This window comes from Biomphalaria glabrata, chromosome 2 (genome assembly GCF_947242115.1).
Source record: "Biomphalaria glabrata chromosome 2, xgBioGlab47.1, whole genome shotgun sequence".
In the NCBI taxonomy this organism is placed as follows: domain Eukaryota; kingdom Metazoa; phylum Mollusca; class Gastropoda; family Planorbidae; genus Biomphalaria; species Biomphalaria glabrata.
Window position 1 is genome coordinate 2494663 of NC_074712.1, and position 22343 is coordinate 2517005.

A 22343-nucleotide genomic window follows, 5' to 3' on the forward strand; every position below is an offset into this window, starting at 1 on the left:
AACTGGAATTGGAGGAAAAAGAGAAAGATAGACAGGAGAAAGAGAAGGAAAGACAGGAGAAAGACAAAGAAAGACAGGAGAAAGAGAAAGAAAGGGAACACGAAAGAGAAATGAAGAAACTTGACTTACTAATTGCCCAGGAAAAAAATAAAACACAATCAAGCGCGACAACCGGAGTCACGGCCCAGAGACCAAGACTGAGTAAAGGTTTCCCTGCCATGACAACCGAAGATCTACCCTGTTACCTCGACATGTTCGAGATGGCAGCTAGGAGAGACAAGGTTTTAGAAGAAGACTGGGTGGCACAGTTGCAGGAGAAAATAACACCTAAACTAAGGCAATTCCTGACACAGAGAAAATTAGTGGACTGCACTGACTACGAGAAGATAAAAAAAGAGCTCTTAGACTATGTGGGAATGACGGAGGAAGCCTGCAGGAAAAGATGGCATGAGACTGTCCCAATTGAAGATGGCCCAAGAGAATTTTTTGTGGCATTACAAAAGAACTTCCGACAGTGGTGCGAGGCGGCGAAAATAGAACGGAACTTTGATCAGCTGGAGGAGTTAATATTGAAAGACTCTATACTCAGTGCCCTAAACGAGGAGGTAAGAGAAGAGATCCTAGATAAAGAACCTGAGTCGTTGGAAAAGCTAGTTGATTTGTTGGAGAACAGAAAGATAATCTTCGCCAGTAAAAGCATTTTCAAGAAATCGAGAATTTATCAGGCCAACGCAGTGAGTGACAGAAGAGATTTGAATAGGCAAAATTACCGCTACCAAACCAGCCCTAGTAGCGCAAACTATATCAGGCCAAACATTGAATACAATGAGCCCAGAAGAAATTTCGTCAGACCCCGCTATAGCAATTCTTACAACAGACCAAGAGGGCGATGGAATAGGCCACATTACACATTTAGCAACCAAGTTAACAACAGAAGAAACAACTATGGAAATGGAATGTACCAGAATAACCAAGGAAGGTATAGGAATGAGACAAGAAGGAACTACTCCAATCAAGCCGAATGTGCCGTGGTGCAATTGCCTGAAAGACAAGGGACTTGCAATCTGATTTACCATAATCCAGAAAGTGTGGCTAACTTCATTATGAATGACAAGTCTATTGGATCGCTAAACATAGAAGAAGGAAAGCTGAATGGAAGAAAGGCGTCGATCCTGAGAGACAGCGGCTGTAGCGTTATCGCCGTAAGAGAGACACTTGTCAATGAAGAAGATATTTTGCCAGAGAAATGCTCCTTGTGCTTAGCAGACGGACAAGTATGTATATACAAAACCGCAAAGGCAATGCTTGACACACCTTACCTGAAAGGAGAATTCATCGTTGTGCTATTTCCTGAGCCGGTCGCTGATGTGTTAATAGGCAATGTGAAAGGTCTGTTTGTGTCAGCCGTAGAGACGAGAGGAATGAAGGACAGAGAAAGGGAAGAAACTCATGTAAAGACTCCGATTATAGGAACAAGTATAGAAGGAAGTCTAGAGAAGAAACAAAAAGAAATTGAAACTCGGGCACCACTATGGAAGAAAATAATGACCAAAGAAAAAGAAGTTGACACTAATTATACTAACTTGTTTGAATATCTTGAGGAGTTAAAAGAAAGACTACAAAGTACAGCTAAGATTGCATGTGATAATGAAGACATAGCGAGGCAAGAACAAAAACGACTATATGATAGAAACACTGTAAAAAAAAGTTTTGATACAGGAGAAATGGTATTAGTGTTGAAACCAAAAAAGGGAGATAAGCTCAAATTATATTGGGAAGGCCCGTACAAGATAGAAAAGAGGTTATCAGACTTAAATTACATAGTAAAGAAAGGAAACAAATCAAAGATATTTCATGTAAACAGATTAATCAAATATTACACCCCAGTTGAAGTAACAAGTAACAATGTTGCCAACAGTAGCTCTAAAAGTAACATTTTGTCTTCTGCATTTATTGGAGTCGTGGATGAATATGACCATGATGAAACAGGGCAAATCATTGATAATGAAATAGAAGAACTAAAACTACCGGAAATGATCCATGGAAATGGAGAAATAAACCAAAGGGCAATAACCATTAATAAAGACTTAAACCAAACTCAGAAAAATGAAATTGAAAAACTCCTTGAAGACTTTGCACACGTAATATCAGATGTACCAGGAAAAGCGAAAGTGGAGCCCTTTAAAATAACTCTAACATCGGATAAGCCTGTCAATTTAAAACCTTATAATGTACCAATGGCATTGAGACAAAGGCTACAAGAAGAAATTGAGTCGATGATTAACATGAATATTATTGAAGAGAGTGAATCGCCTTATGCATCTCCTATGATCTTAATCAAAAAGAAAGATGGAACCTTGAGACCAGTTGTTGATTATAGGCAATTAAATTCCATAACAAAATTTGATGCAGAAGTCATACCAGATCAAGAAGAACTATTTATCACACTAAGGAAAGCTAAATATTTTAGTAAATTAGACCTAACAAAAGGTTACTGGCAGGTGCCATTAGAAGAGAGTAGTAAGCAGTACACGTACACATCGTTTAAAGTACCTAATGCACACTATCAATTCAAATATCTCCCATTTGGTTTAAAAAACAGTCCTAGTTTCTTTAACAGAACAATGCGTAGAGTGCTAAAAGGCTTAGAACAAGTTGTTTGTTATTTTGATGATCTTTGTGTGTACAACACTGATTGGCAGAGTCACATGTCCTCGTTAAGACAAGTGCTTGAGAGGTTAGGAGAATTCAATATTACTGTTAAGCCTAACAAGTTACTAATTGGGTTCCAAACTATTACATTCCTAGGCCATAAGATTGGCCAAGGCTTTCTTCAGCCTGAAAATTCTAATGTCAGTAAGATTCTGCAGCTACGGTACCCTAAAACAAAGAAGGAAACCCGATCATTATTAGGTCTGCTCAATTATTATCGCTCCTTCATTCCAAACTTTTCAAGCTTGTTGTCTCCCTTTACTGAAATTCTTAAAAAAGGGCACCCTTCTAAAGTTGCTAAGACTGTGGAGGGGGAGGTTGCATTGGAGCGTATACAAAGATACTTGACTTCTCACCCCATTTTAATGTTGCCTGATCCGGATAAATGTTTTTATCTACAGTGTGATGCTTCGGACAAGGCAGTTGCTGCTCTACAGTACGTGGGAAACAAATTGCATCCTGTCCGTTTCCTCAGCAGAAAATTACTCCCACGTGAATATAAATACAGCATAATGGAGCGTGAGTTGTTAGCATTAACATGGGGAATTAAGAAGTTGGAACACTTCTTGTATTCACGTAAGTTCATTGTTTGGACTGATCACCTGAATCTCAAGTATCTCAAGTCTGCAACCACCAATGCTCGCATTGCTAGATGGATATTATACCTTATGGACTTTGACTTTGAAATTCAGCACATAAAAGGTACAGACAACTTTTGGGCTGACCCATTGTCTAGGCTGACAGTTTGAACTCACATTATTGTTTCTGTCAGAAACATACCTGGTATTGTAACGTTTTCAGACTGTGCACGTCTCAGCAATCCAGTATGTACGTTGAACTTTTTCAACTATGATCGTCTCGTCAGAGAATTTACTACTATTACTACTACTACTACTATTATTATTATTGCTAAATGATATGGACTGAACTATTCATCTCTTTGTGTTTTAATTGTACTTTGCACAAGACGCGTCGTCTCATCCAGTATTGAGAAGCATCGGAAATCAAGTCTTAAGCTCGATATTTACAAACAATAAACAGTACATTGTAATCTGACGTCACAAGGGAAGGAACTGGACAAGTGGAACAGATGAAGATTAGTTTAGTTATATTATTAGTTTAATTATTTCATATGCATTATTATTGATGAACTTGTTTTTTGGTAATGGTAAGATAATTCATGTATTTTATTAATGTTGATGCATAGCAGTATTGTCTTCATTATTTCATACTTAAACTCATGGATGTAGTTTGTTGAATTGAAACAAATTACTGGTGCAAACATAGTAAGATGTACTGTGTAATTTTAAGTAGTATCTTTTTACCATGTTGTACTTCAACAATCAATGTCATTAATTAATTTTTTTAGTGTACATAATATAGACTTAGATTTTCAGGGAAAATCTAGGGGAAGTAAGGGGGAGATGTCAAGAGCGTGGGTGTGTAAGATGTGAGATTGTGTGTGTGTTTGTTTATTTTATTAGTTGGTGTGTGAATTGTTTTTATCACGGGATTTTCAAGGGGGGACAATTAGGTTTCTAGCGGTCAGTCAAGCAGTTGGAGAGGTGACCTGGTCTGAGTAGGGTGCTGATGTTTTGTGTATTTCATAAGAGTGATATAATTGTGTGCTTTATTAAGTATTAAAGTATTATCGATATTCATGAATATAAGGAGTTAGAGTTGATGTATACTAAGTGTTCGTATTTGAGTTAAGCAAGTATTGACCAGTGTAATTGAGAATCATACCCTAGATTATCGAGCCATATGTAAGTGTAGTAAAGAACTCACCCGAGTTCCCTTACATATATGTTAGTCTAATTGACTATATGTTAGTCTAATGGACTATATGTTAGTCTAATGGACTATATGTTAGTCTAATGGACTATATGTTAGTCTAATGGACTATATCTAATGGACTATATGTTAGTCTAATGGACTATATGTTAGTCTAATGGACTATATGTTAGTCTAATGGACTATATGTTAGTCTAATGGACTATATGTTAGTCTAATGGACTATATGTTAGTCTAATGGACTATATGTTAGTCTAATGGACTATATGTTAGTCTAAGGGACTATATGTTAGTCTAATGGACTATATGTTAGTCTAATGGACTATATCTAATGGACTATATGTTAGTCTAATGGACTATATGTTAGTCTAATGGACTATATGTTAGTCTAATGGACTATATGTTCGTCTAATGGACTATATGTTAGTCTAGGTCAAATAGATTTGAAAGACTTACTGTTGGTGATGCAGACATAGTGTCTATGACAGTGTTCACACCTGTTGTTTCTGTTATAGATAGCGCTCTATTATCAACATCAAATCTGAGTCTGTCAGAATCTGTATTGACATTAATCTGTACCGAGCAGGTGCTGGACAGTGAAGGGAAGCCCCCATCTCTGGCTACAACTTGAATCTGGAGGGAAAAAAAAAAGTGTTACATCAATATTGCAGAAAGTGCGGTGCATAACTGTTTATCAGTTCCTATTGATGTGCAACCATAGCAACAAATGAAACTAAAAGTCACCTGGAAACCAGAGACACCTGAAGACGGCAGTGGAGCCCTGAGAGAAAGTGAACCAGTTGATGGGTCAATCAGCCAATACTGCAAGACGTGGGGGGCTGAGTTTACGAGCGAGTATGTCACTGTGTTCATAGGGGGCTGTATACATAAACAAATGGTGAGAGTCTAATAATATTCATTGTGCATTCAATACATTTGTTTACTCTCTCATACAGATGAGCTCACACAGAATGAATTACTATGAAAAACAAATTCTTTACAAGCTGGATTAAATGTCTAGCAAATAATTTGTTTTCTTTACATTTTTTTTTTAAATAAAACTTTTTTTTCCCCCTAAAAACTACCCAGAGTTATAAAAATAAAACAAGGTAGAAGTCTTTAGTTAAACTGAATTTCCAGATAGAAGACATCTGCCTTGAATGTGGCAGGTTTGACCAGTGTTGGCTAAGAATGACAGAGGGGGGGGGGGGGCGGGACTAGGATAGCCATCAGGGTGGTTTAGGATGACTGGCAGAACTGGTCTAGTTGACCAATTACACCAATTATTTGGTAGTAACAATTCAGCTTCTGATAAAAGAAAGAACACAGCATAGGAGACAAATCTAAAAAAGTTTTTCCTTCTTAACGCAGGGGTCTTGGGTTCAAATCTCAGTGAAGACTGGGATTTTAAATTTTGCAATTTTTAGGACCCCCATTGAGCCCACCACCTCTAGTGGGTACATGACATTTGTTGGGGAAAGTAAAAAATGTTGATCGTTGTTCTGGCCACATAGCACCACTGTTAGCCATGGACCATAAAAACAGATCACCTTAACATCATCTGCCCTACAGATCACAGAGTCTAAAAGAGGTACCTTTAATGCACCCCTTTGATGTAAAACTAACCCCTACCCATACTTTATGACAGTAGCAAAGGTTTGAACAACAAGATTTAAGCTCTGTCAACAGCCAGCATTTCAGACCCATCAGAATATGAAGCTTTTATGTATTCAAAACAAAATACATACTTACCACAGGGTCTGCATCAGTGGCATTGACAACTACTACTGGAACTCCCAGGGGCTTAGTGTAATTGATAGTTACAATGTTTTGATTGACACAGGTTGGTGCAGCAATGTTACGAGAGACATACAGGGTGACAACAGCTGTGTCATTCAAAGGTGGACTGCCTCCATCAACAACAGTAATGAAAACCTATGACATAAAACAGATTGTGGTCACAAACAGACTCATCATAAGCCCCTAATATTTAATTATGATAAATCAGTTTTAATTGTTATTTATCTAAGAATGTTAGGAAAGTTGGTAAACTGAGAAATGTTTTTTTTTTTTTTTAATGCATACAACTGTATATGCAACACTTTTTTTTTTCTTGTGACAAATCAAGAAAAGAAAGTTAATTTCAAATAAACTGATTTATTTTTAGAAAGAGCGCTTATTTTAAATCAATCAAGTCTCTTTAATACATTTCACTGCCAAAAATTTAATTTCAGAACTACCACATCTATATCTAACAAAATGCATTATAAATAATCTAGGTGTCTTATCTTCATACTATAACATACTCTGGCACCAACCTCATATTTAGAATCTGACTCAAGAGCCATGTCTGCAGTGTTCTTTACAAAGATCTGTTTCAATTGATTATCCACTCTGAAGAACCTGGCATCATTGCCACCAGAGATGTACACAAACAGGCTATTAAATGGGGCCTGTTGAGAGATATCACACACAGTTTATAGTTATATTATTATCATGAAAAAATGAAGTCCTTCCTTAGACTAAAGAGAGCTAAGATAAAGCATATTTCTGAATCAGTTTAAGCCAAGTCATGCATGTACAAAATGTTGTTTCCTCCAAAGTGTCCTTGGAGCTAAACAATGGAAAGAACAATGAGATGAATGGAGAAGCCCGAAAAACTGTCAAATTGTTATAGTTTCAGTTTCTATTTAACAAAAAGAGTTTAAAATCTCAATGAAGACAAGTAATTTTAGGGTATTTCTGTGTTAATCCAACATGACAGTAAAAAACATTTGTCATTTTGCTAGTTATACAATATCCCTCATTATGGCTAAAAAAATATCCCTGATTAACCTTAAAAATAATAGATTGCTCCTTGTCTTTTCTGTGTGAACTACTGGGTTTCAAAATAAACATTTTCCTTTCATTATGTGCAGAACTTTATACATGAGCATTCTTTGAAGCGACAGCTATAACATGCATGATAAGTGTACTTCAGGATTATAAATAAGAATTATTGAAGCAACTCACATCAACATCATTATCAGTGACAGCATATGTAACCAGCAATGTGTTGTCTGTAACTGTCCGTGAAATGTTGGTGATGTACACTTCCTTATCAAAGTATGGAGCAGTGTTGTAGACCACACTAACAGTAGCAGTGGCAGTGTTGGTGGCACTACGAGGAGGGACACCTCTGTCACTGGCTGTTATTGTGCACTAAAGAAAAAAAAAAAGAGAAACACCACTTTAATAATAACATTTTCCAAAAAAATTTAACACAGTAAAACTAAAGCAAAATAATAAGATACAATTTCATTTTAAGATTGGTCTAAGTATAGTGTATAACGAGCATACTTACAGTATACAGTGTGGGCCGTGCTAAATTCAACCTGAGATCTTTCTTGACTGAAATAATTCCAGAAAACTCATTGATTTGCATGTACACAATGCAATCAGCATTTCCAGATAGTGAAAAATTGCCTTGATTGCTTGGTGCCTTCAATGAAAAAAAGAATTTGTATTATTCATCAACAAGAATTAAATCCAATAATTCATAATTATTTACATCAAAGATGACCTTAAGCTTTTGGATTCTGCTTACACTTGTGTCAGCATCAGCAATTTTGACTTGAGTGACTAAAACTCCTATTGGCTGAGTTTCCAAGATCCTGGCATTGTAAGTAACAACATCAAATCTGGGATCATTTAGATTTCTAGTGACTGTGACTGTACACACTTTTACAGCTGTTTTACCAAGCCCATCTCTTGCTTCAACTCTCAACTTTAGGGAGAAACAAACAAAATTACATGATCATTAGGAGAAATGATAAAAATTACATGATGATACAGAAAAATTGAAAAAAATCACATGACAATACAGGAGAAATGATACACATTTTATGACACTACTGGAGAAATAAAAATCACATGACAATACAGGAGAAATGATACACATTTTATGACAATCCTGGAGAAATAAAAATCACATGACAATACAGGAGAAATGATACACATTTTATGACACTACTGGAGAAATAAAAATTACATGACACTACAGGAGAAATTAATAAAATTACATGACACTACAGGTGAAATGAATAAAATTACATGACACTACAGGAGAAATGAATAAAATTACATGACAATACAGGAGAAATGAATAAAATTACATGACACTACAGGAGAAATGAATAAAATTACATGACACTACAGGAGAAATGAATAAAATTACATGACACTACAGGAGAAATGAATAAAATTACATGACACTACAGGAGAAATGAATAAAATTACATGACACTACAGGAGAAATGAATAAAATTACATGACAATACAGGAGAAATGAATAAAATTACATGACACTACAGGAGAAATGAATAAAATTACATGACACTACAGGAGAAATGAATAAAATTACATGACACTACAGGAGAAATGAATAAAATTGCAAGACAATACAGGAGAAATGAATTAAATTGCAAGACAATATAGAAATTTCTATTTGTCAATTTATGTTAATTCAAGGTTTTTATTCCTATTTTCAAACATTGAACTTTGGCCTATATTGCGTGTCTTGGTGATGAAATAGAGTAACTAAAAAACAAAAAGTCTAAAAAATAATCAAAAATAAAAAATTTTAAAACAAATTACCTTATAGATGTCAGAACTGTTTGAGGTGAGTCCACTTCGAACTGTTATTTGCCCATTTGTACCGTCAATGTTAAAAATAGAAGGTGCTCCATCATCACCTATTAGACTGTATCTTACAGAAGCTGTTCCGAAACGTGGCTGAAAGAAAATACATGTATACAAAATATAATTAAGGATTGATCTTATATGCATATAGTTAGAATTTTATATGAAATCCAGATTGTTACCTTAAAAAACAACAACCACCTATGCTTACCAAAGTATCATTGTCAGTGGCAGTAACAGTCAGGACAAGTGTCCCTGTGTTAATATTGGCACTAATGGGCTGGTCACAGCTTGCAGTGGAGAAGACAGGGCTGTACTGGTCTCTGGTAAAGTTCACAATGACTGTAATGGATACACTCACTAATCTTCCTCCATCTACAGCTTCCATGTTAAACTGTAAACGTCAAGTAAATAGAATGATACAAATAAGCATGTTTAAACACAACATAAGCAGCATAGTGTTATTTATATTCAGATATTTGTGTTGCTGAATAGGTTTATTGTCGTAGCTCTAAAAATCTAAAGATCTTCCAGTGTCAGTAATGGAATATTTAATATAACCAAGTGCTGGAATAACCTCAATGCTGGCACCATAATGTATACTACTACTACTACTAATAATAATAATACTAATAACAATAATAATGATTTTATTTTCATTGTCTCAGGATGTTATGAAAATATACAAGACAAACAAGAAAAAAAGGTTACTTTAAAATACAAGGAAAAAAAGCTAATCTAAGGCAAAGAACAATTAATTAGTGCCATTTATGTGAAAATGGCAGAAATTAGCTCCCCTTCTGATATATGAACAAAATTAATCAATTAGTACTAATTGGTTAGCTAATAGGTTAATCTTTGGATTGACTATGAATAATTATGCAAATTTCCAACTAGATCCTAGAATGGAAAGTGATTAAATGTGTTAAAATGAAATTTATGGGGATTTAATCCACATATACATCCACATCTCTCATTAAGTAGCATTTATACCTCTATTTTGATTGTAAACAAAATGTTTAATCACTAATAGTTAACGAATCAGTTTTCAAACAAAATAATTAATCACTAATAGTTAACGAATCAGTTTTCAAACAAAATAATTAATCACTAATAGTTAACAAATCAGTTTTCAAACAAAATAATTAATCACTAATAGTTAACGAATCAGTTTTGAATTTTTTTTGTATTGGTTCATGTCTTGTCAGGTACATGAATAACTGCGCAGCAAAGTTTCAACTTGATCCGAGATTAGGATATGAGAGAAAAAAATAGGTTCAAACTTTTTACCAGAGCAAACAGAAAGACTGATTTAAGTGTTGTCAAAAAAAAAAAAAGGTTAAAAAGGAGGATTAATCTTAAGTTTTGTATGTGTGTCAAATAAGTTTTTTTTTTCTCCCTTAGACCTCTTACTTCTGAAAATGTTAAGGGTCAGCTTGAACATAGATTTATGCCACTCTAGATGTTTCACAAAAGTTGAAGGATGATAGGGAAATGAATCAAGGATGTAGTGATTCCTCCACAAGAGTATGTACAGTGCACCCATAATAAATCACTACCAGTAATTTATCAAGCTTATTAGGAGGTCACGAAAAAGCCAATGACAAACCTGACCTTACTTTATACAAATCTATCCATGCCTTTATTGTTGCCAGCTTGGGCTTTAGCAAAATGTAGAGGCCTAAAAACTTAAAATGTTGAAATAAAAAGGCTTGAAAAAAACCCAACAGTTTTATAAAAGCATTTAAAAGCAAAACTGTAACTTACAGTAACTCCTGTGATATTTTCTCCAGTTAGTGGTGACTTAACACGAATGATACCAGTATCACTGTCAACTAAGAATCTGTCATTGGTTTGTACCATTCTATAAGTAATTGTGTTGTAAGGTGAAGCTAAATCTCCATCACTAGCTTGCACTGTCAGGATGCTTGACAGCACAGCTTGGTCTTCAGCGATGGTTACTTGGTACTGGGCTTGACCAAACGTAGGGGCAAACAAGTTTCTGTTGACATTTGTAACCAGAGTCCTAATGTCACACAGACTTCCTCCATCACATAGTCTGACATTCACCTGGAGGATTAAGTTCAAGTCTTTTCAATAAGGGACTGTACAACTCCAACTTAAATTTAACAAGTAAGAAAAAATACTTTTTTACAAACAAAGCTTATATATGCGAAAGAACCACACAATGACTGCCATATCTTTAAACATTACAGATTTATCTCCATTAATTAAAAATTAATTGGTTAACTTTTTTGTTAAATCCTGTGTTGTCACTGACAATGAATAATTATGCAAAGTTTCTACTTGATCTGAGAATGGCAAGTGGGAGAAATAATGTGTTCAAGATTTGTCTCAGACAGACAAGAATGAATTTATACAAGCTTTGCAAACAATTAAATTAGAAGAGAAGTAAATTAATTTTTGGTTATCAATGTTTTGGTGATGTCTTTCAACTTTCTCAAATTAAAATGGATTATAATATTTCCCACTTAATCCTTCTTGGTATCTACCAGATAATTTTTCTTTTGTCAAATTAATATTTCCTATATTATTTACTCCAATACAGCTTCACATTCATAAACAATTTAGGCCTAATATAAATATATGTACTAGAATATTTATGGTAAAGTTGGTACAGAAGTTCATGCATATAATAATGAGCTTACTCTGAAGGACTCAGGACCTGAGCCAACAAGAGACTGCTGAAGACTTACAACACCAGAGCTGGGATTGATTTGGAAATAACTGAGTGCAGCACTTTCCCCAGTGATAGAGAATGTGTCTACATTGAATGGGGTCTGAAAATAAATGATGAGCATTTATTGCAAATAAATTTCTTATTACATCATAATTATGTTACTAAGAAGCATTTACCAAATTTTGCTAAGTGTAACCCGGTGGTGGATTATGCCACAGTATATGCACTTTCTACAAAATAGTTTTTAAAATATTTTGTTGACTTTGACCTCCTTTTAAGAAAGAATCCACAAGAGTACCAGTGAACAAGTGCATTTTTACTTTAATAAATTTTGATGTAGCAAATTAAATTCATGCAGCTTTTGAGCATGTACCGGGGGTCGTGATTGAGTGGTGAAGGGCTTGGCTTCCCAGGTTCAAATCTTAGTTAGCACTTTGATTTTGAATTACAGGATTTTTAGGATGCTTCTGAGTCCACCCAACTCTAAAAGGTACCTGATGGTGGCAATAAGTATTAGTTGAGGAAAAGAAAAGGCAGTTGGTCACAAAAACAGAGGAACTTTACATCTTCTGCCCTTATAGATCACAAGGTCTGAAAAGGGGACTTTACTTATTAGCATGGGTTGATTTTACAAATCCCTTACCACTGTATCAGGATCGGTATAGTCAACATCGTATATAACATTTCCTGCTGTAGTAGATGCATTGTAATTGATAGTGATGTTGCGGTCAAGGTTTGTAATGACTGGAGCAGTGTTACGAACCACAGTAACATTAACAGTAGCAGGTAAGCTCTGTAGACCACCTCCATCTGTAGCCAGTACTGTGATCTGTAGTCACCACAGAATGCATCAACATTAAATGGATATTATTTTTATATATGTTTAAACAAAAAAAAAAGTTTTAAAAATCTATAAATTTACACACACAAGACTTAATATCTTACTTTTTTTTTAAAGCCAAGTTTTTAGCAATAGAAAAGTGCAAGTACTTCATAATAAAGAATCTTAGAATCATATTCAATATTTACAGTTTTAATCACATTCAATATTTACAGTTAGTAGTAGGATCACATTCAATATTTATAGTTAGTAGTAGAATCACATTCAATATTTAGTTAGTAATCTTCAAAGGCTTTATTATAACCCATTAAAACTGTGTATAAATAAAATTTACCAGATAGTTTGTGTTTGTTTTCAAATCTGTAGACAAATCTCTTAATATCAAGATGTTGCAGATATTGTTTACAGTTGTAACCGTAAAGTAGTCTGCCCCCTTTGTGGTTAGTAAATCAGATCCAAAGGAGCAACTGAACTGGTTGTATGGAGCCTGAGGAGGTGAACATTTTGATCAGCTGCTGATTTGCAATTGTTCGAGACCAAGTAAACAAATCAAATATATAAAGCTAATAGTTTTATTAAATTTTTGGGAAAAGACTTACTATTCTATCAGCATCTGTTGCTGTGAGTTTTACGATAGTTGAAGCGACGGGTTGAGTTTCCAAAATAGTGATGTTATAAAAGGCTGGACTAAACTGCGGTGCATTGACATTTCTATTCACATTCACCGAGAAAACACAAAGACCTGACCTTGGTGGTGAACCTTGATCAGCTACTTGGACACGAAGCTGAAAGTTTTTAAATTTAAAAATACAGGCTCTTTAGTAATGATTATGATACAAAAGCAGTGAAAAAATAAAGATTTGAAATAAAATCTAAATGAACCTAATATAGTAATTTTAAAATAGATTATGATCTAAATGTTTAAATAGCTATGAAAAAAAGGCAAAAGTAATACTTGGTATCTTGTAGCATTATCGGTAGCAAGATTTCTATTCAGCACAATAAAGTTTTGAGAGTTCAAGGTAAAAAAAGAGCCCGCATTATCATCTCCAATGATCTGTAGAGTGATGTTTCCATATTTCTGTAAAAGAAGATTCAGAAAAGTAACGTTAGAGACTTACTTCTTATGAGTTTATGAATACTTAACACACAAAGAACTTGTATTGACTAAATATGAAAACAATACACAACTGTTGTCACAGGTTGGGCACATGTAATCACCAGGCGCGGTTGTACTTTCACCCTTTCTACTACTTTTGTGTATGGCATCTGCAATCTGGGACCCTCCCATTATGCTCGCTCTCCATGTGGATCTATCCAGTGCCACCTTTTCCCAGCTGTTAGTGTTGATTTTAAAGGCCTACATGTCACATTTGCATACATCAGTATACCTTAGAAGTGGACGACCAGCGGCTCTCCTGCCTTCTGTTAGATCACCATACAAAATGTCTTATGGAAGTTGACCTTGTTGCATTCTATGAAGGTGGCCAAGCCAGCCAAGGCGTTGTTATGACATGATTAGAATTTAGTATTTGTTTTGGGAATAAGGGGAAAGTTTTACTTAGCGACAAGTGAGGTGACAGATCTTTAAAGAACAAGAATGCTCTTAGTGACGCTACAAAGAAGACGCTTCATGTAGAATAGTAGAATAGATATACGGATTTACGGACATAGCTGACATCGGACGATTCCCTTCGTGATTATTAAATATATTTGTAGAACAACATCAGCGTCGACTACATATTTTGATTGTTTCGGCCTTTCGCCGGTGTTACTGAAGTAGTTCGAGTTCAGTGTTACTTCCAGTCAGACGTAGATCTACACTAGTTATATTTCAAAGAATCAACACCGCGCAGAAGCCTTAACAGCGTCTGCTGCTGATAACACACCGGATGTCCTGGCACCCCACTCTTCACAGCACTTCCTCATGGGTTATTTTATCTTCCCACCTTATTATAAAGATCACCTTCGGCATCATAGATGGAAGATATTTAGCATTTTTTCCAGCCATGAGTAAGTAAGGCTAAGTGCAATTCACATAAACTCACATTTCTGCATCAATACTTTTTTTTTTTTTAAAGATAAATTTGCATCAATTTAAACTAAGCAAGCATTTGATGAGAAACAAAAAAGCAATAAGAGTGACTAAAGGAATGGTCCAAGAGATAAGGTGGCTATTTATATAGGTCTTTAGTCTAACATTAATAGTTTTAGTCTAAACATGCATTCTTTCATGAAGTCTGTAGTGGGTACTTACTGTAGTTGGAGGATCAGAGTCTGAGGCTGACATACTTTCATAGAGTGTGGGTACTTACTGTAGTGGGAGGGTCTGAGTCTGAGGCTGACAACTGGAAGACGCTTGTCCCCACTGCTGCACTTTCTTGAAGGGTTTGAGAAGTGGGACAGTTGGTGAAACTTGGAGGATTGTTGTTTCTCAGAATATTGACAGTCACTGTAGCAGTTACAGTATTAGTCAGAGGTGGGGTTCCTCGATCACGTACTCCCATAGTCCACTGGAAATGAAAAAATAAAGTTAATCAAAAGATCGCAAGTTGATCATACAGAGCACATCTTCACGTGCAATGAAATTTAAAGTAGAAAGCCCAGAAAGTCAGGAGCATTTTTTTTTCATTATGGAAAACATTAAAAGAAAAGGACTAGCCACTTATAGAACAACAGGAACCTCTGAAACACAATACCTCTGAAATCAACAGCCATCATTATTTTTTTCAAAAGTTTTATTATCAAAGAGTATTATTTATGTATAACAAAGTTTTAAACAATTTTAATACACATACAGTATAAGAATTTTGAGATGAGCCAATCAGACTTTTAATAGAAGAGACTTCCCCATCAGGAGTCACACGGAAATACTCTAGAGCTACTGAATTGACTGGACTGTAGAAGTAGGTCACAGTGTTGTAAGGAGCCTGTGGAGAGAAAAAAACAAAAAGAAAATGTCATCATTACCTGTAGTTTGTATCCTATAGATTACACACAGATCTTAATCTCAATCTATGAATGTTTCATCATTTAAAAATCAGATTCATGAGTAATATAACTAGTAAGGTTACTGCTTTTAATTATTTTAATTATATGGCCTCAGTATAGTGTTGCCTCAATGATAAATAGTTTAAATGGGAAAACAACATCATGCTAACATTTTTAAACTAGTACTTATGCCAACAGATTGTCTTTTTTTAACTTACACTATACAGCTTAATAGTTTTATTAATAATTTATTTAGGTATTTATATGATCTTTATTTTTAAGCTATTAACACTGATAAATATCTGATCTATAATTTTTTAATTATATAATTTTTAGTAACATTTATTTTATTTTTGAAAAACATGGCAGGTCCATTTCTAAAACTAACCTGGGAGTCTCCGTCAGTAGCTGCTAGTTGTCCAATCGGTACATAAAGACCTTGCTCCTCATTAACAGTGTAAGTGTACTGTGTGGTAGTCCACTGTGGAGTGTTCAGATTTTTGTTGATACTTATAGCACAAACTGTGGTACTAGATTTAGGTGGAACTCCATTGTCAAAAGCTCGAACTCTTAGCTGAAACAAAAGACATCAAACAATCAACATTTATGAGTATATCCATGCATGCTGCCAAGCGTTGCTTCTCAGCCTCAATGTGAAGCTTGGGTGGAAACAGTTGTTAAGATTAAATTATTAAGCCAACAGGGAAGCAAAACTCCCTTAGTGTGCTCAGTCTTTGGCTTGGCCTCTAACCAAAGCATCTTGGGATATGAGTCATCGATAATAGGAATGTACAAGATTTACATCTGCTTGGACCTTTACCAGATAGAACAGTTTGTTCAGACAGGCAGAAGGAGGACAAGCTTCTATGTGTCTAGAGTTCCATGAGTCTTCGACTATAAACTCTTAAGCCAATTACAAAGAAGAAGATCCATGCACCCATATGTTTCTAGCATCTTGGAAGGATATCAGTAAATGAGATAAAAAGAGGATAAAGGGGTAAGAGCAGAGGCCTACATGACACCAGCTTTGTCGACAGCTCCTGTCAAATTTACAACAGAAAAAGAAAGAAGTTGTTGTTTTTCACAGTTCCAAGAGTTTAAAATCTTGTCAGGAGGAAAGTAAGGCCTATGAGACTAATTTTTATTTTCTATGCTGTAATCAATTACAGCAAGTAATTAGTCCAAGCTTTCTTGTTTGCAGGAGCCATTAGAGGAATCAGTTTTTTAAAAAAAAAAAGGGGGGGGGGGTGTAAAAGAATATTTTTTATCATCTTGTTCTCTCGTTTTCCACCCTAAAAGGGTTTTTCCCCACAACAATGTCATGATTCAACAAACTTACATAGAGGATTGCAGCTTCTGAGTTAGACAGTGAACTTGTTAGAGTTATGATGCCACTTGTATTGTTGAATTGGATATATCCAGGGGCATATCCGTCTCCAATGATTTCGTAACTGACTTTCTCAAAGGTATTCTAAATAAAATAAAATGTGTAATTATTTGTTAATATGATCATATTTTTTTTTTAAATCAAGTTGTTCTAAAAAAAAAAGTTATGAATAGATCAATAAATTTTGTAGAATATAATGCTTTATTTCCAAGTTCTCATCAATTGTAATGCACTGATAATCTCTATTAAAAATATATCATTATAGGAACCAATTATAATAAATTTAATGTAAACAGTTCAGAAATGCATTTATTAGCAAAAAAAAACAAATGATATAAAATATATAAAAATCTTACTTGTCTGTCAGAGTCTGTGGCAGTGACTGAAGTCAAAGTTTGAGGAGGGACCAGATTTTCATTCACTGCTCTACTACAGTTGGTAGTAAACTGTGGTGTATATGTGTTTCTGTACACATTGACTATGACAGTGGCTGTGGTGGGAGACTCTTTTGGTATGGGGTCTTTGTCTCTGGCTATGATGTTTAGCTGAATGAGCAGAGGAAGAAATAATGAAGCCAGATTAATGTCATAAAGACTTGAAAGAACCAACATAGCTGCTATATGGGGGCATGGTGGTTGAGTGGTAAAGGGATTGGCTTCTGAACCAAGGGGTCTAATTTTCAATTTCTTATATTTTTAGGGCACCCCTAAGTCCAGCCAACTGTAACTCTTATAGTTATACTGTATTTATAATTATTTATTTTACTTAATTCATTTAATTCTAAGGGTTGGATGGATATGGTTTATATTTTTGCTAAGTTGCTTTCTTATGATACTTTATCATTTACAGGTTTATTGAGGTAAAATAATATTAATATGCTTTGAATGCATACATGCTCTGACATTGGCAATAATTTCATCAATTTATATTTCTGATTTTAAGTAATAGAATTGAGTTCACAAGAAAGAATGTATTTAAATAAATTCTTGTCATTTCTAAAAAAATCTTATTATAATTTGGCTTCTTTTCATCTGAAATGTTTAAATAGTTATCACCTTTACCTAAAGAAGTCAATTAAAGTAAATATATGCATTGAAGCATATCATTCCCTTGTCTATCATAAATTTTACATGAATTAATAAAGAAATTGACATTAATGTTTTTAAAAATAATGAAAAAAAGAGTAAATTTGGTATTGCCATGAAACAAACTAGTTACCTAGTTTTTTTTTAAATTTTTCGGAAGGGTTGACAAGTAAATATGTCACTATACTCACAGTGTATTGTGAAGCTGTGTCAAGAAGCAATGATGTCCTCAGTGTGATTGCTCCAGTGTCAGGGTTAACAAAGAAGTACATCAAGGATGCATTGTTCCCTACCAAATAGTAGCTGACTAGACCAGCATTGCCCTGGTAAGATAAAAGAATAGGTGGAATTAAATAGTATGACCAACTATTGTGAAAAGTAGAGAGTAGAGTCGTTAAACTATTTTTTTTTGGGGGGGGGGGGGTCGTTGTTCCTAACAACCTCTGCTGGTGTCCTCTGGTAACTAGAATAAGTTTCTCCTCTTGAGTGTTCCAAAAACAGTTAACCTCCTCCTACCCTGCCCCTGCATGCTCGATTGGTCCAGAGCTCTGCTAGTTGGTGTTAGGGGGGAAGTGCTGTGCTTGGCTGACATCAGTCCTGCATTCTTATCTGGTATAGGGACTTGGTCTGTTGGGTGTTTAGAGAACTAATGCTGAATGACCTGTCACACTGGAAACTAATACAGTGGTATCAGCAAAAAAGGTCTTCTCGTGCTCTGTTTTTCTAGTTTTGTGTTGATGATGAAACTTTTTTTTTTTTACTTTTCTTCAAAGGTCTCTTTAAGCAAACAGAAATGCTCAAATAGTCCTTCTCCCTTTCCTTCTTTTACCATTCTACACAGGAAAATCTAACTTACAAGCATTCCCTTCTAGTGCCAGCACTCTCAAGATGTTCTATCAGCCAAGGTTATAAAAATACTACACAAGATGAACATTTTAAATGTGAAATTCCTACATTTATGTGGGTTTTTTTTCTCTCCAGATTTTAATGTTACTTGCTGAGTTAGATTGTAATTGCAAAATTTAGAAAAAAAAATTTTAATAAACAGACCAATTTTCTAGAATGTGATAAAAATAATTTAGTAACAAAAGTTTTGTAGAGATTTTAAATCATATCTACTAATGATTTATTATCAAATTTCAGTTGAATGGGAAAAAAAGGCACAGGAGGAGGGGTGAAGACGGCTGTGCTGATAACAACATTTCAATTCAGGCTCTGCTCTTTAATAATATTGAGATAAGCCTAAGTAATGCTTTGAATGTCAGAGAGCAACCAGAAAAAAAAACACAACTATTATGTACTTACAGTGTCTCCATCCAAGGCTGAAACACTGGTGATTTGAGTCTGAAGACCAATTGTCTCTAGAACTTCAACAGTTTTTGTATACTGTTGACCAGCTCCAGGATCCTGAATCTGTGGACTCTGAAGATTTCTGCTGACAGTTACCACAAAGACATTGTAGGCAGACAACGGAGGACTTCCCCCATCATAAGCTCTGACTGCAATCTAAACAAAAAGAAATTAAGAAACCAACGTAGATGAAGATGGCAAACAGATCTTTTTATCTTATATATTACAGATGTTACTACAAAAAAAAAAGAAAGTTATGTCCTACACATTTCTAGTGTCAATCTAGTCATGCTTGTTAATCAGTGGTTTAAACTCTGCTTAGTTATTGTTTATTTTTGGCTGACTCAGGCAACCCGTTCCATTCTCTAATGACACAAGGGAAGAAGGATCACTTGTATGAATTCGTTCTAGCATATGGAATAAGAAATGTGCCTCTATCTTTTTTGTCTTTCTGAGTATTTTATTAGGTTTTGTTTCACTATTTGATTTTTGTTTCTCTATTTGTAAATTATGGTTCAGTGTTTTAAGTATTATAGCTACTTTACTTTTTAAGTCTTCTGTCCTGGAAAGTCTCTAAATCTAGTGATTTTACTAATAGTGTTACTCTAATCAACTTGGAATATTCTTTTGTAAATAAATTTTGTATTTGTTCTAGTGTTTTTATGAAGAGGCAGATCATGTACAGAGCAGATTTTCGTTTTACGAAATATCATAGAACAAAGTTTTGAGTACCAACAACGGCTAACGATCAGTTTCGTGGACTTCAAAAAAGCGTTTGATAGTGTCCACCGAGAATCACTATGGAAAATAGTTAGAGAATACGGTATACCAGAAAAATTCGTCCAGATCCTACGACACCTTTACAGTCAGTCTAGTTGCTGCATTAAAACAGAAGAGGGAACAACAGAGTTTTTTACAATCGAGACAGGTGTGAGACAGGGGTGCATCTTATCTCCCTTCCTTTTCCTCCTAGCCATCGACTACATAATGAGGAGAGCAATGAACCAGACTGCCTTTGGTATTCCATGGCATGAACAACTCCGATTGACGGACTTGGACTTTGCTGATGATGTTGCACTACTCGGGGCTACAAATAAATGCATTCAAGAAATGACGGAGAGCCTAGACAGAGAGGCACCCAAAATTGGCCTCCGCATAAACTTGGATAAGACTAAAATTATGCGAGTGGGATATAAGGCAAAGGGTGTCCCCGTCAGACTTGGCGAGTCAAAGCTTGAAGAGCTGGACAAGTTCACGTACCTTGGCAGCATCATAACAAATGATGGAGATGCTTACCATGATGTAGCGTGCCGAATAGGAAAGGCAGGGAGCATTTTCCAAAGGCTGCAGCCTATTTGGACTAGCCAAGCCATTGGACTCGAGACAAAAATACACCTTCTCAACACAATCGTCATTCCAACTGCTACATATGCATGTGAGACGTGGAAGTCATCTGTCAAAATTGAGAAAAGACTAAATGTGGCTCAACAGAGATGGCTGAGACGGATTTTGGGAGTCAGTTACACAGACCGGATCTCAAACAAGGAAATCCTTTGCCGAACTGGGAGTCGAACACTTAGTGAGGTTGTGACTGAGCGTCGCATGAGGTTTGCGGGACATGTTCTACGTCAAAATGAATTACGCACACCAAGAGTTGCGATAACATGGAAGCCAAAACGAGGAAAGCGCAGACAGGGACGTCCTCGTATTACCTGGCGACACACCTTCATGGAGGACCTCAGAACAGTGGACACCAGTTGGGAAGAGGCTTCAGACATTGCCAGTGACAGATCATTATGGAGACAGCTTGCCGCCCAATGCGCCGAACGGCGCAGGAGGACCTAAGTCTAAGTCTAAGAGGGATCCAAGACAGAGGATGCATGTTCTAATATTGGCCTAACTAAAGTTAGATAGATAAGCTCATTCAGATTTAATGCATTAACACACTCATGATTGAGTTTCTTGATACTAATCCTGAGAAAAATCAAAACATTACAGTCATAAGCATCTTAACCATTCGCACCAGAGCATGACACTTTGAAAAAAAGAAACAAAGAAACTCCTAGTGCTTTGGGCCACACATAAGTGTCGTGCTTTTATTTCATGCTATGTGTCAGATGTTCTTTCTGAAATTCATATTATTATATCCTAGCCCAAACCTCTAGCAGGAGCATGGAGTGGAAGTGGGTAGGGTGCAAACTCTGGACAATGGTGAGGACGGTGCAAACTCTGGACAATGGTGAGGATGGTGCAAACTCTGGACAATGGTGAGGATGGTGCAAACTCTGGACAATGGTGAGGATGGTGCAAACTCTGGACAATGGTGAGGATGGTGCAAACTCTGGACGATGGTGAGGATGGTGCAAACTCTGGACAATGGTGAGGATGGTGCAAACTCTGGACAATGGTGAGGATGGTGCAAACTTTGGACAATGGTGAGGACGGTGCAAACTTTGGACAATGGTGAGGATGGTGCAAACTCTGGACAATGGTGAGGATGGTGCAAACTCTGGACAATGGTGAGGATGGTGCAAACTCTGGACAATGGTGAGGATGGTGCAAACTCTGGACAATGGTGAGGACAGTGCAAACTTTGGACAATGGTGAGGACGGTGCAAACTCTGGACAATGGTGAGGATGGTGCAAACTCTGGACAATGGTGAGGACAGTGCAAACTTTGGACAATGGTGAGGACGGTGCAAACTCTGGACAATGGTGAGGACAGTGCAAACTCTGGACAATGGTGAGGATGGTGCAAACTCTGGACAATGGTGAGGACAGTGCAAACTTTGGACAATGGTG

General features: G+C 35.8%; 1 protein-coding gene across 1 annotated transcript in view; it reads right to left on the bottom strand.

The window, feature by feature from the left end:
* LOC106052088 (protocadherin Fat 4-like) overlaps nt 1-22343 on the bottom strand; it is a 301505-nt gene that overhangs the window by 52468 nt on the left and 226694 nt on the right. The window contains exons 24-45 of the mRNA XM_056018734.1: nt 19497-19697; nt 18383-18514; nt 17463-17651; nt 17059-17190; nt 16108-16293; nt 15527-15658; nt 15044-15241; nt 13684-13809; nt 13328-13513; nt 13063-13215; nt 12531-12716; nt 11856-11987; nt 10954-11256; nt 9398-9580; nt 9142-9279; nt 8093-8272; nt 7850-7987; nt 7519-7707; nt 6825-6959; nt 6259-6441; nt 5251-5385; nt 4963-5139 (exon numbers count right to left, since the gene is read on the bottom strand). Coding sequence (XP_055874709.1) covers nt 4963-5139; nt 5251-5385; nt 6259-6441; nt 6825-6959; nt 7519-7707; nt 7850-7987; nt 8093-8272; nt 9142-9279; nt 9398-9580; nt 10954-11256; nt 11856-11987; nt 12531-12716; nt 13063-13215; nt 13328-13513; nt 13684-13809; nt 15044-15241; nt 15527-15658; nt 16108-16293; nt 17059-17190; nt 17463-17651; nt 18383-18514; nt 19497-19697 — 3714 coding nt within the window. The remainder of the gene's footprint in view (nt 1-4962; nt 5140-5250; nt 5386-6258; nt 6442-6824; nt 6960-7518; nt 7708-7849; nt 7988-8092; nt 8273-9141; nt 9280-9397; nt 9581-10953; nt 11257-11855; nt 11988-12530; nt 12717-13062; nt 13216-13327; nt 13514-13683; nt 13810-15043; nt 15242-15526; nt 15659-16107; nt 16294-17058; nt 17191-17462; nt 17652-18382; nt 18515-19496; nt 19698-22343) is intronic.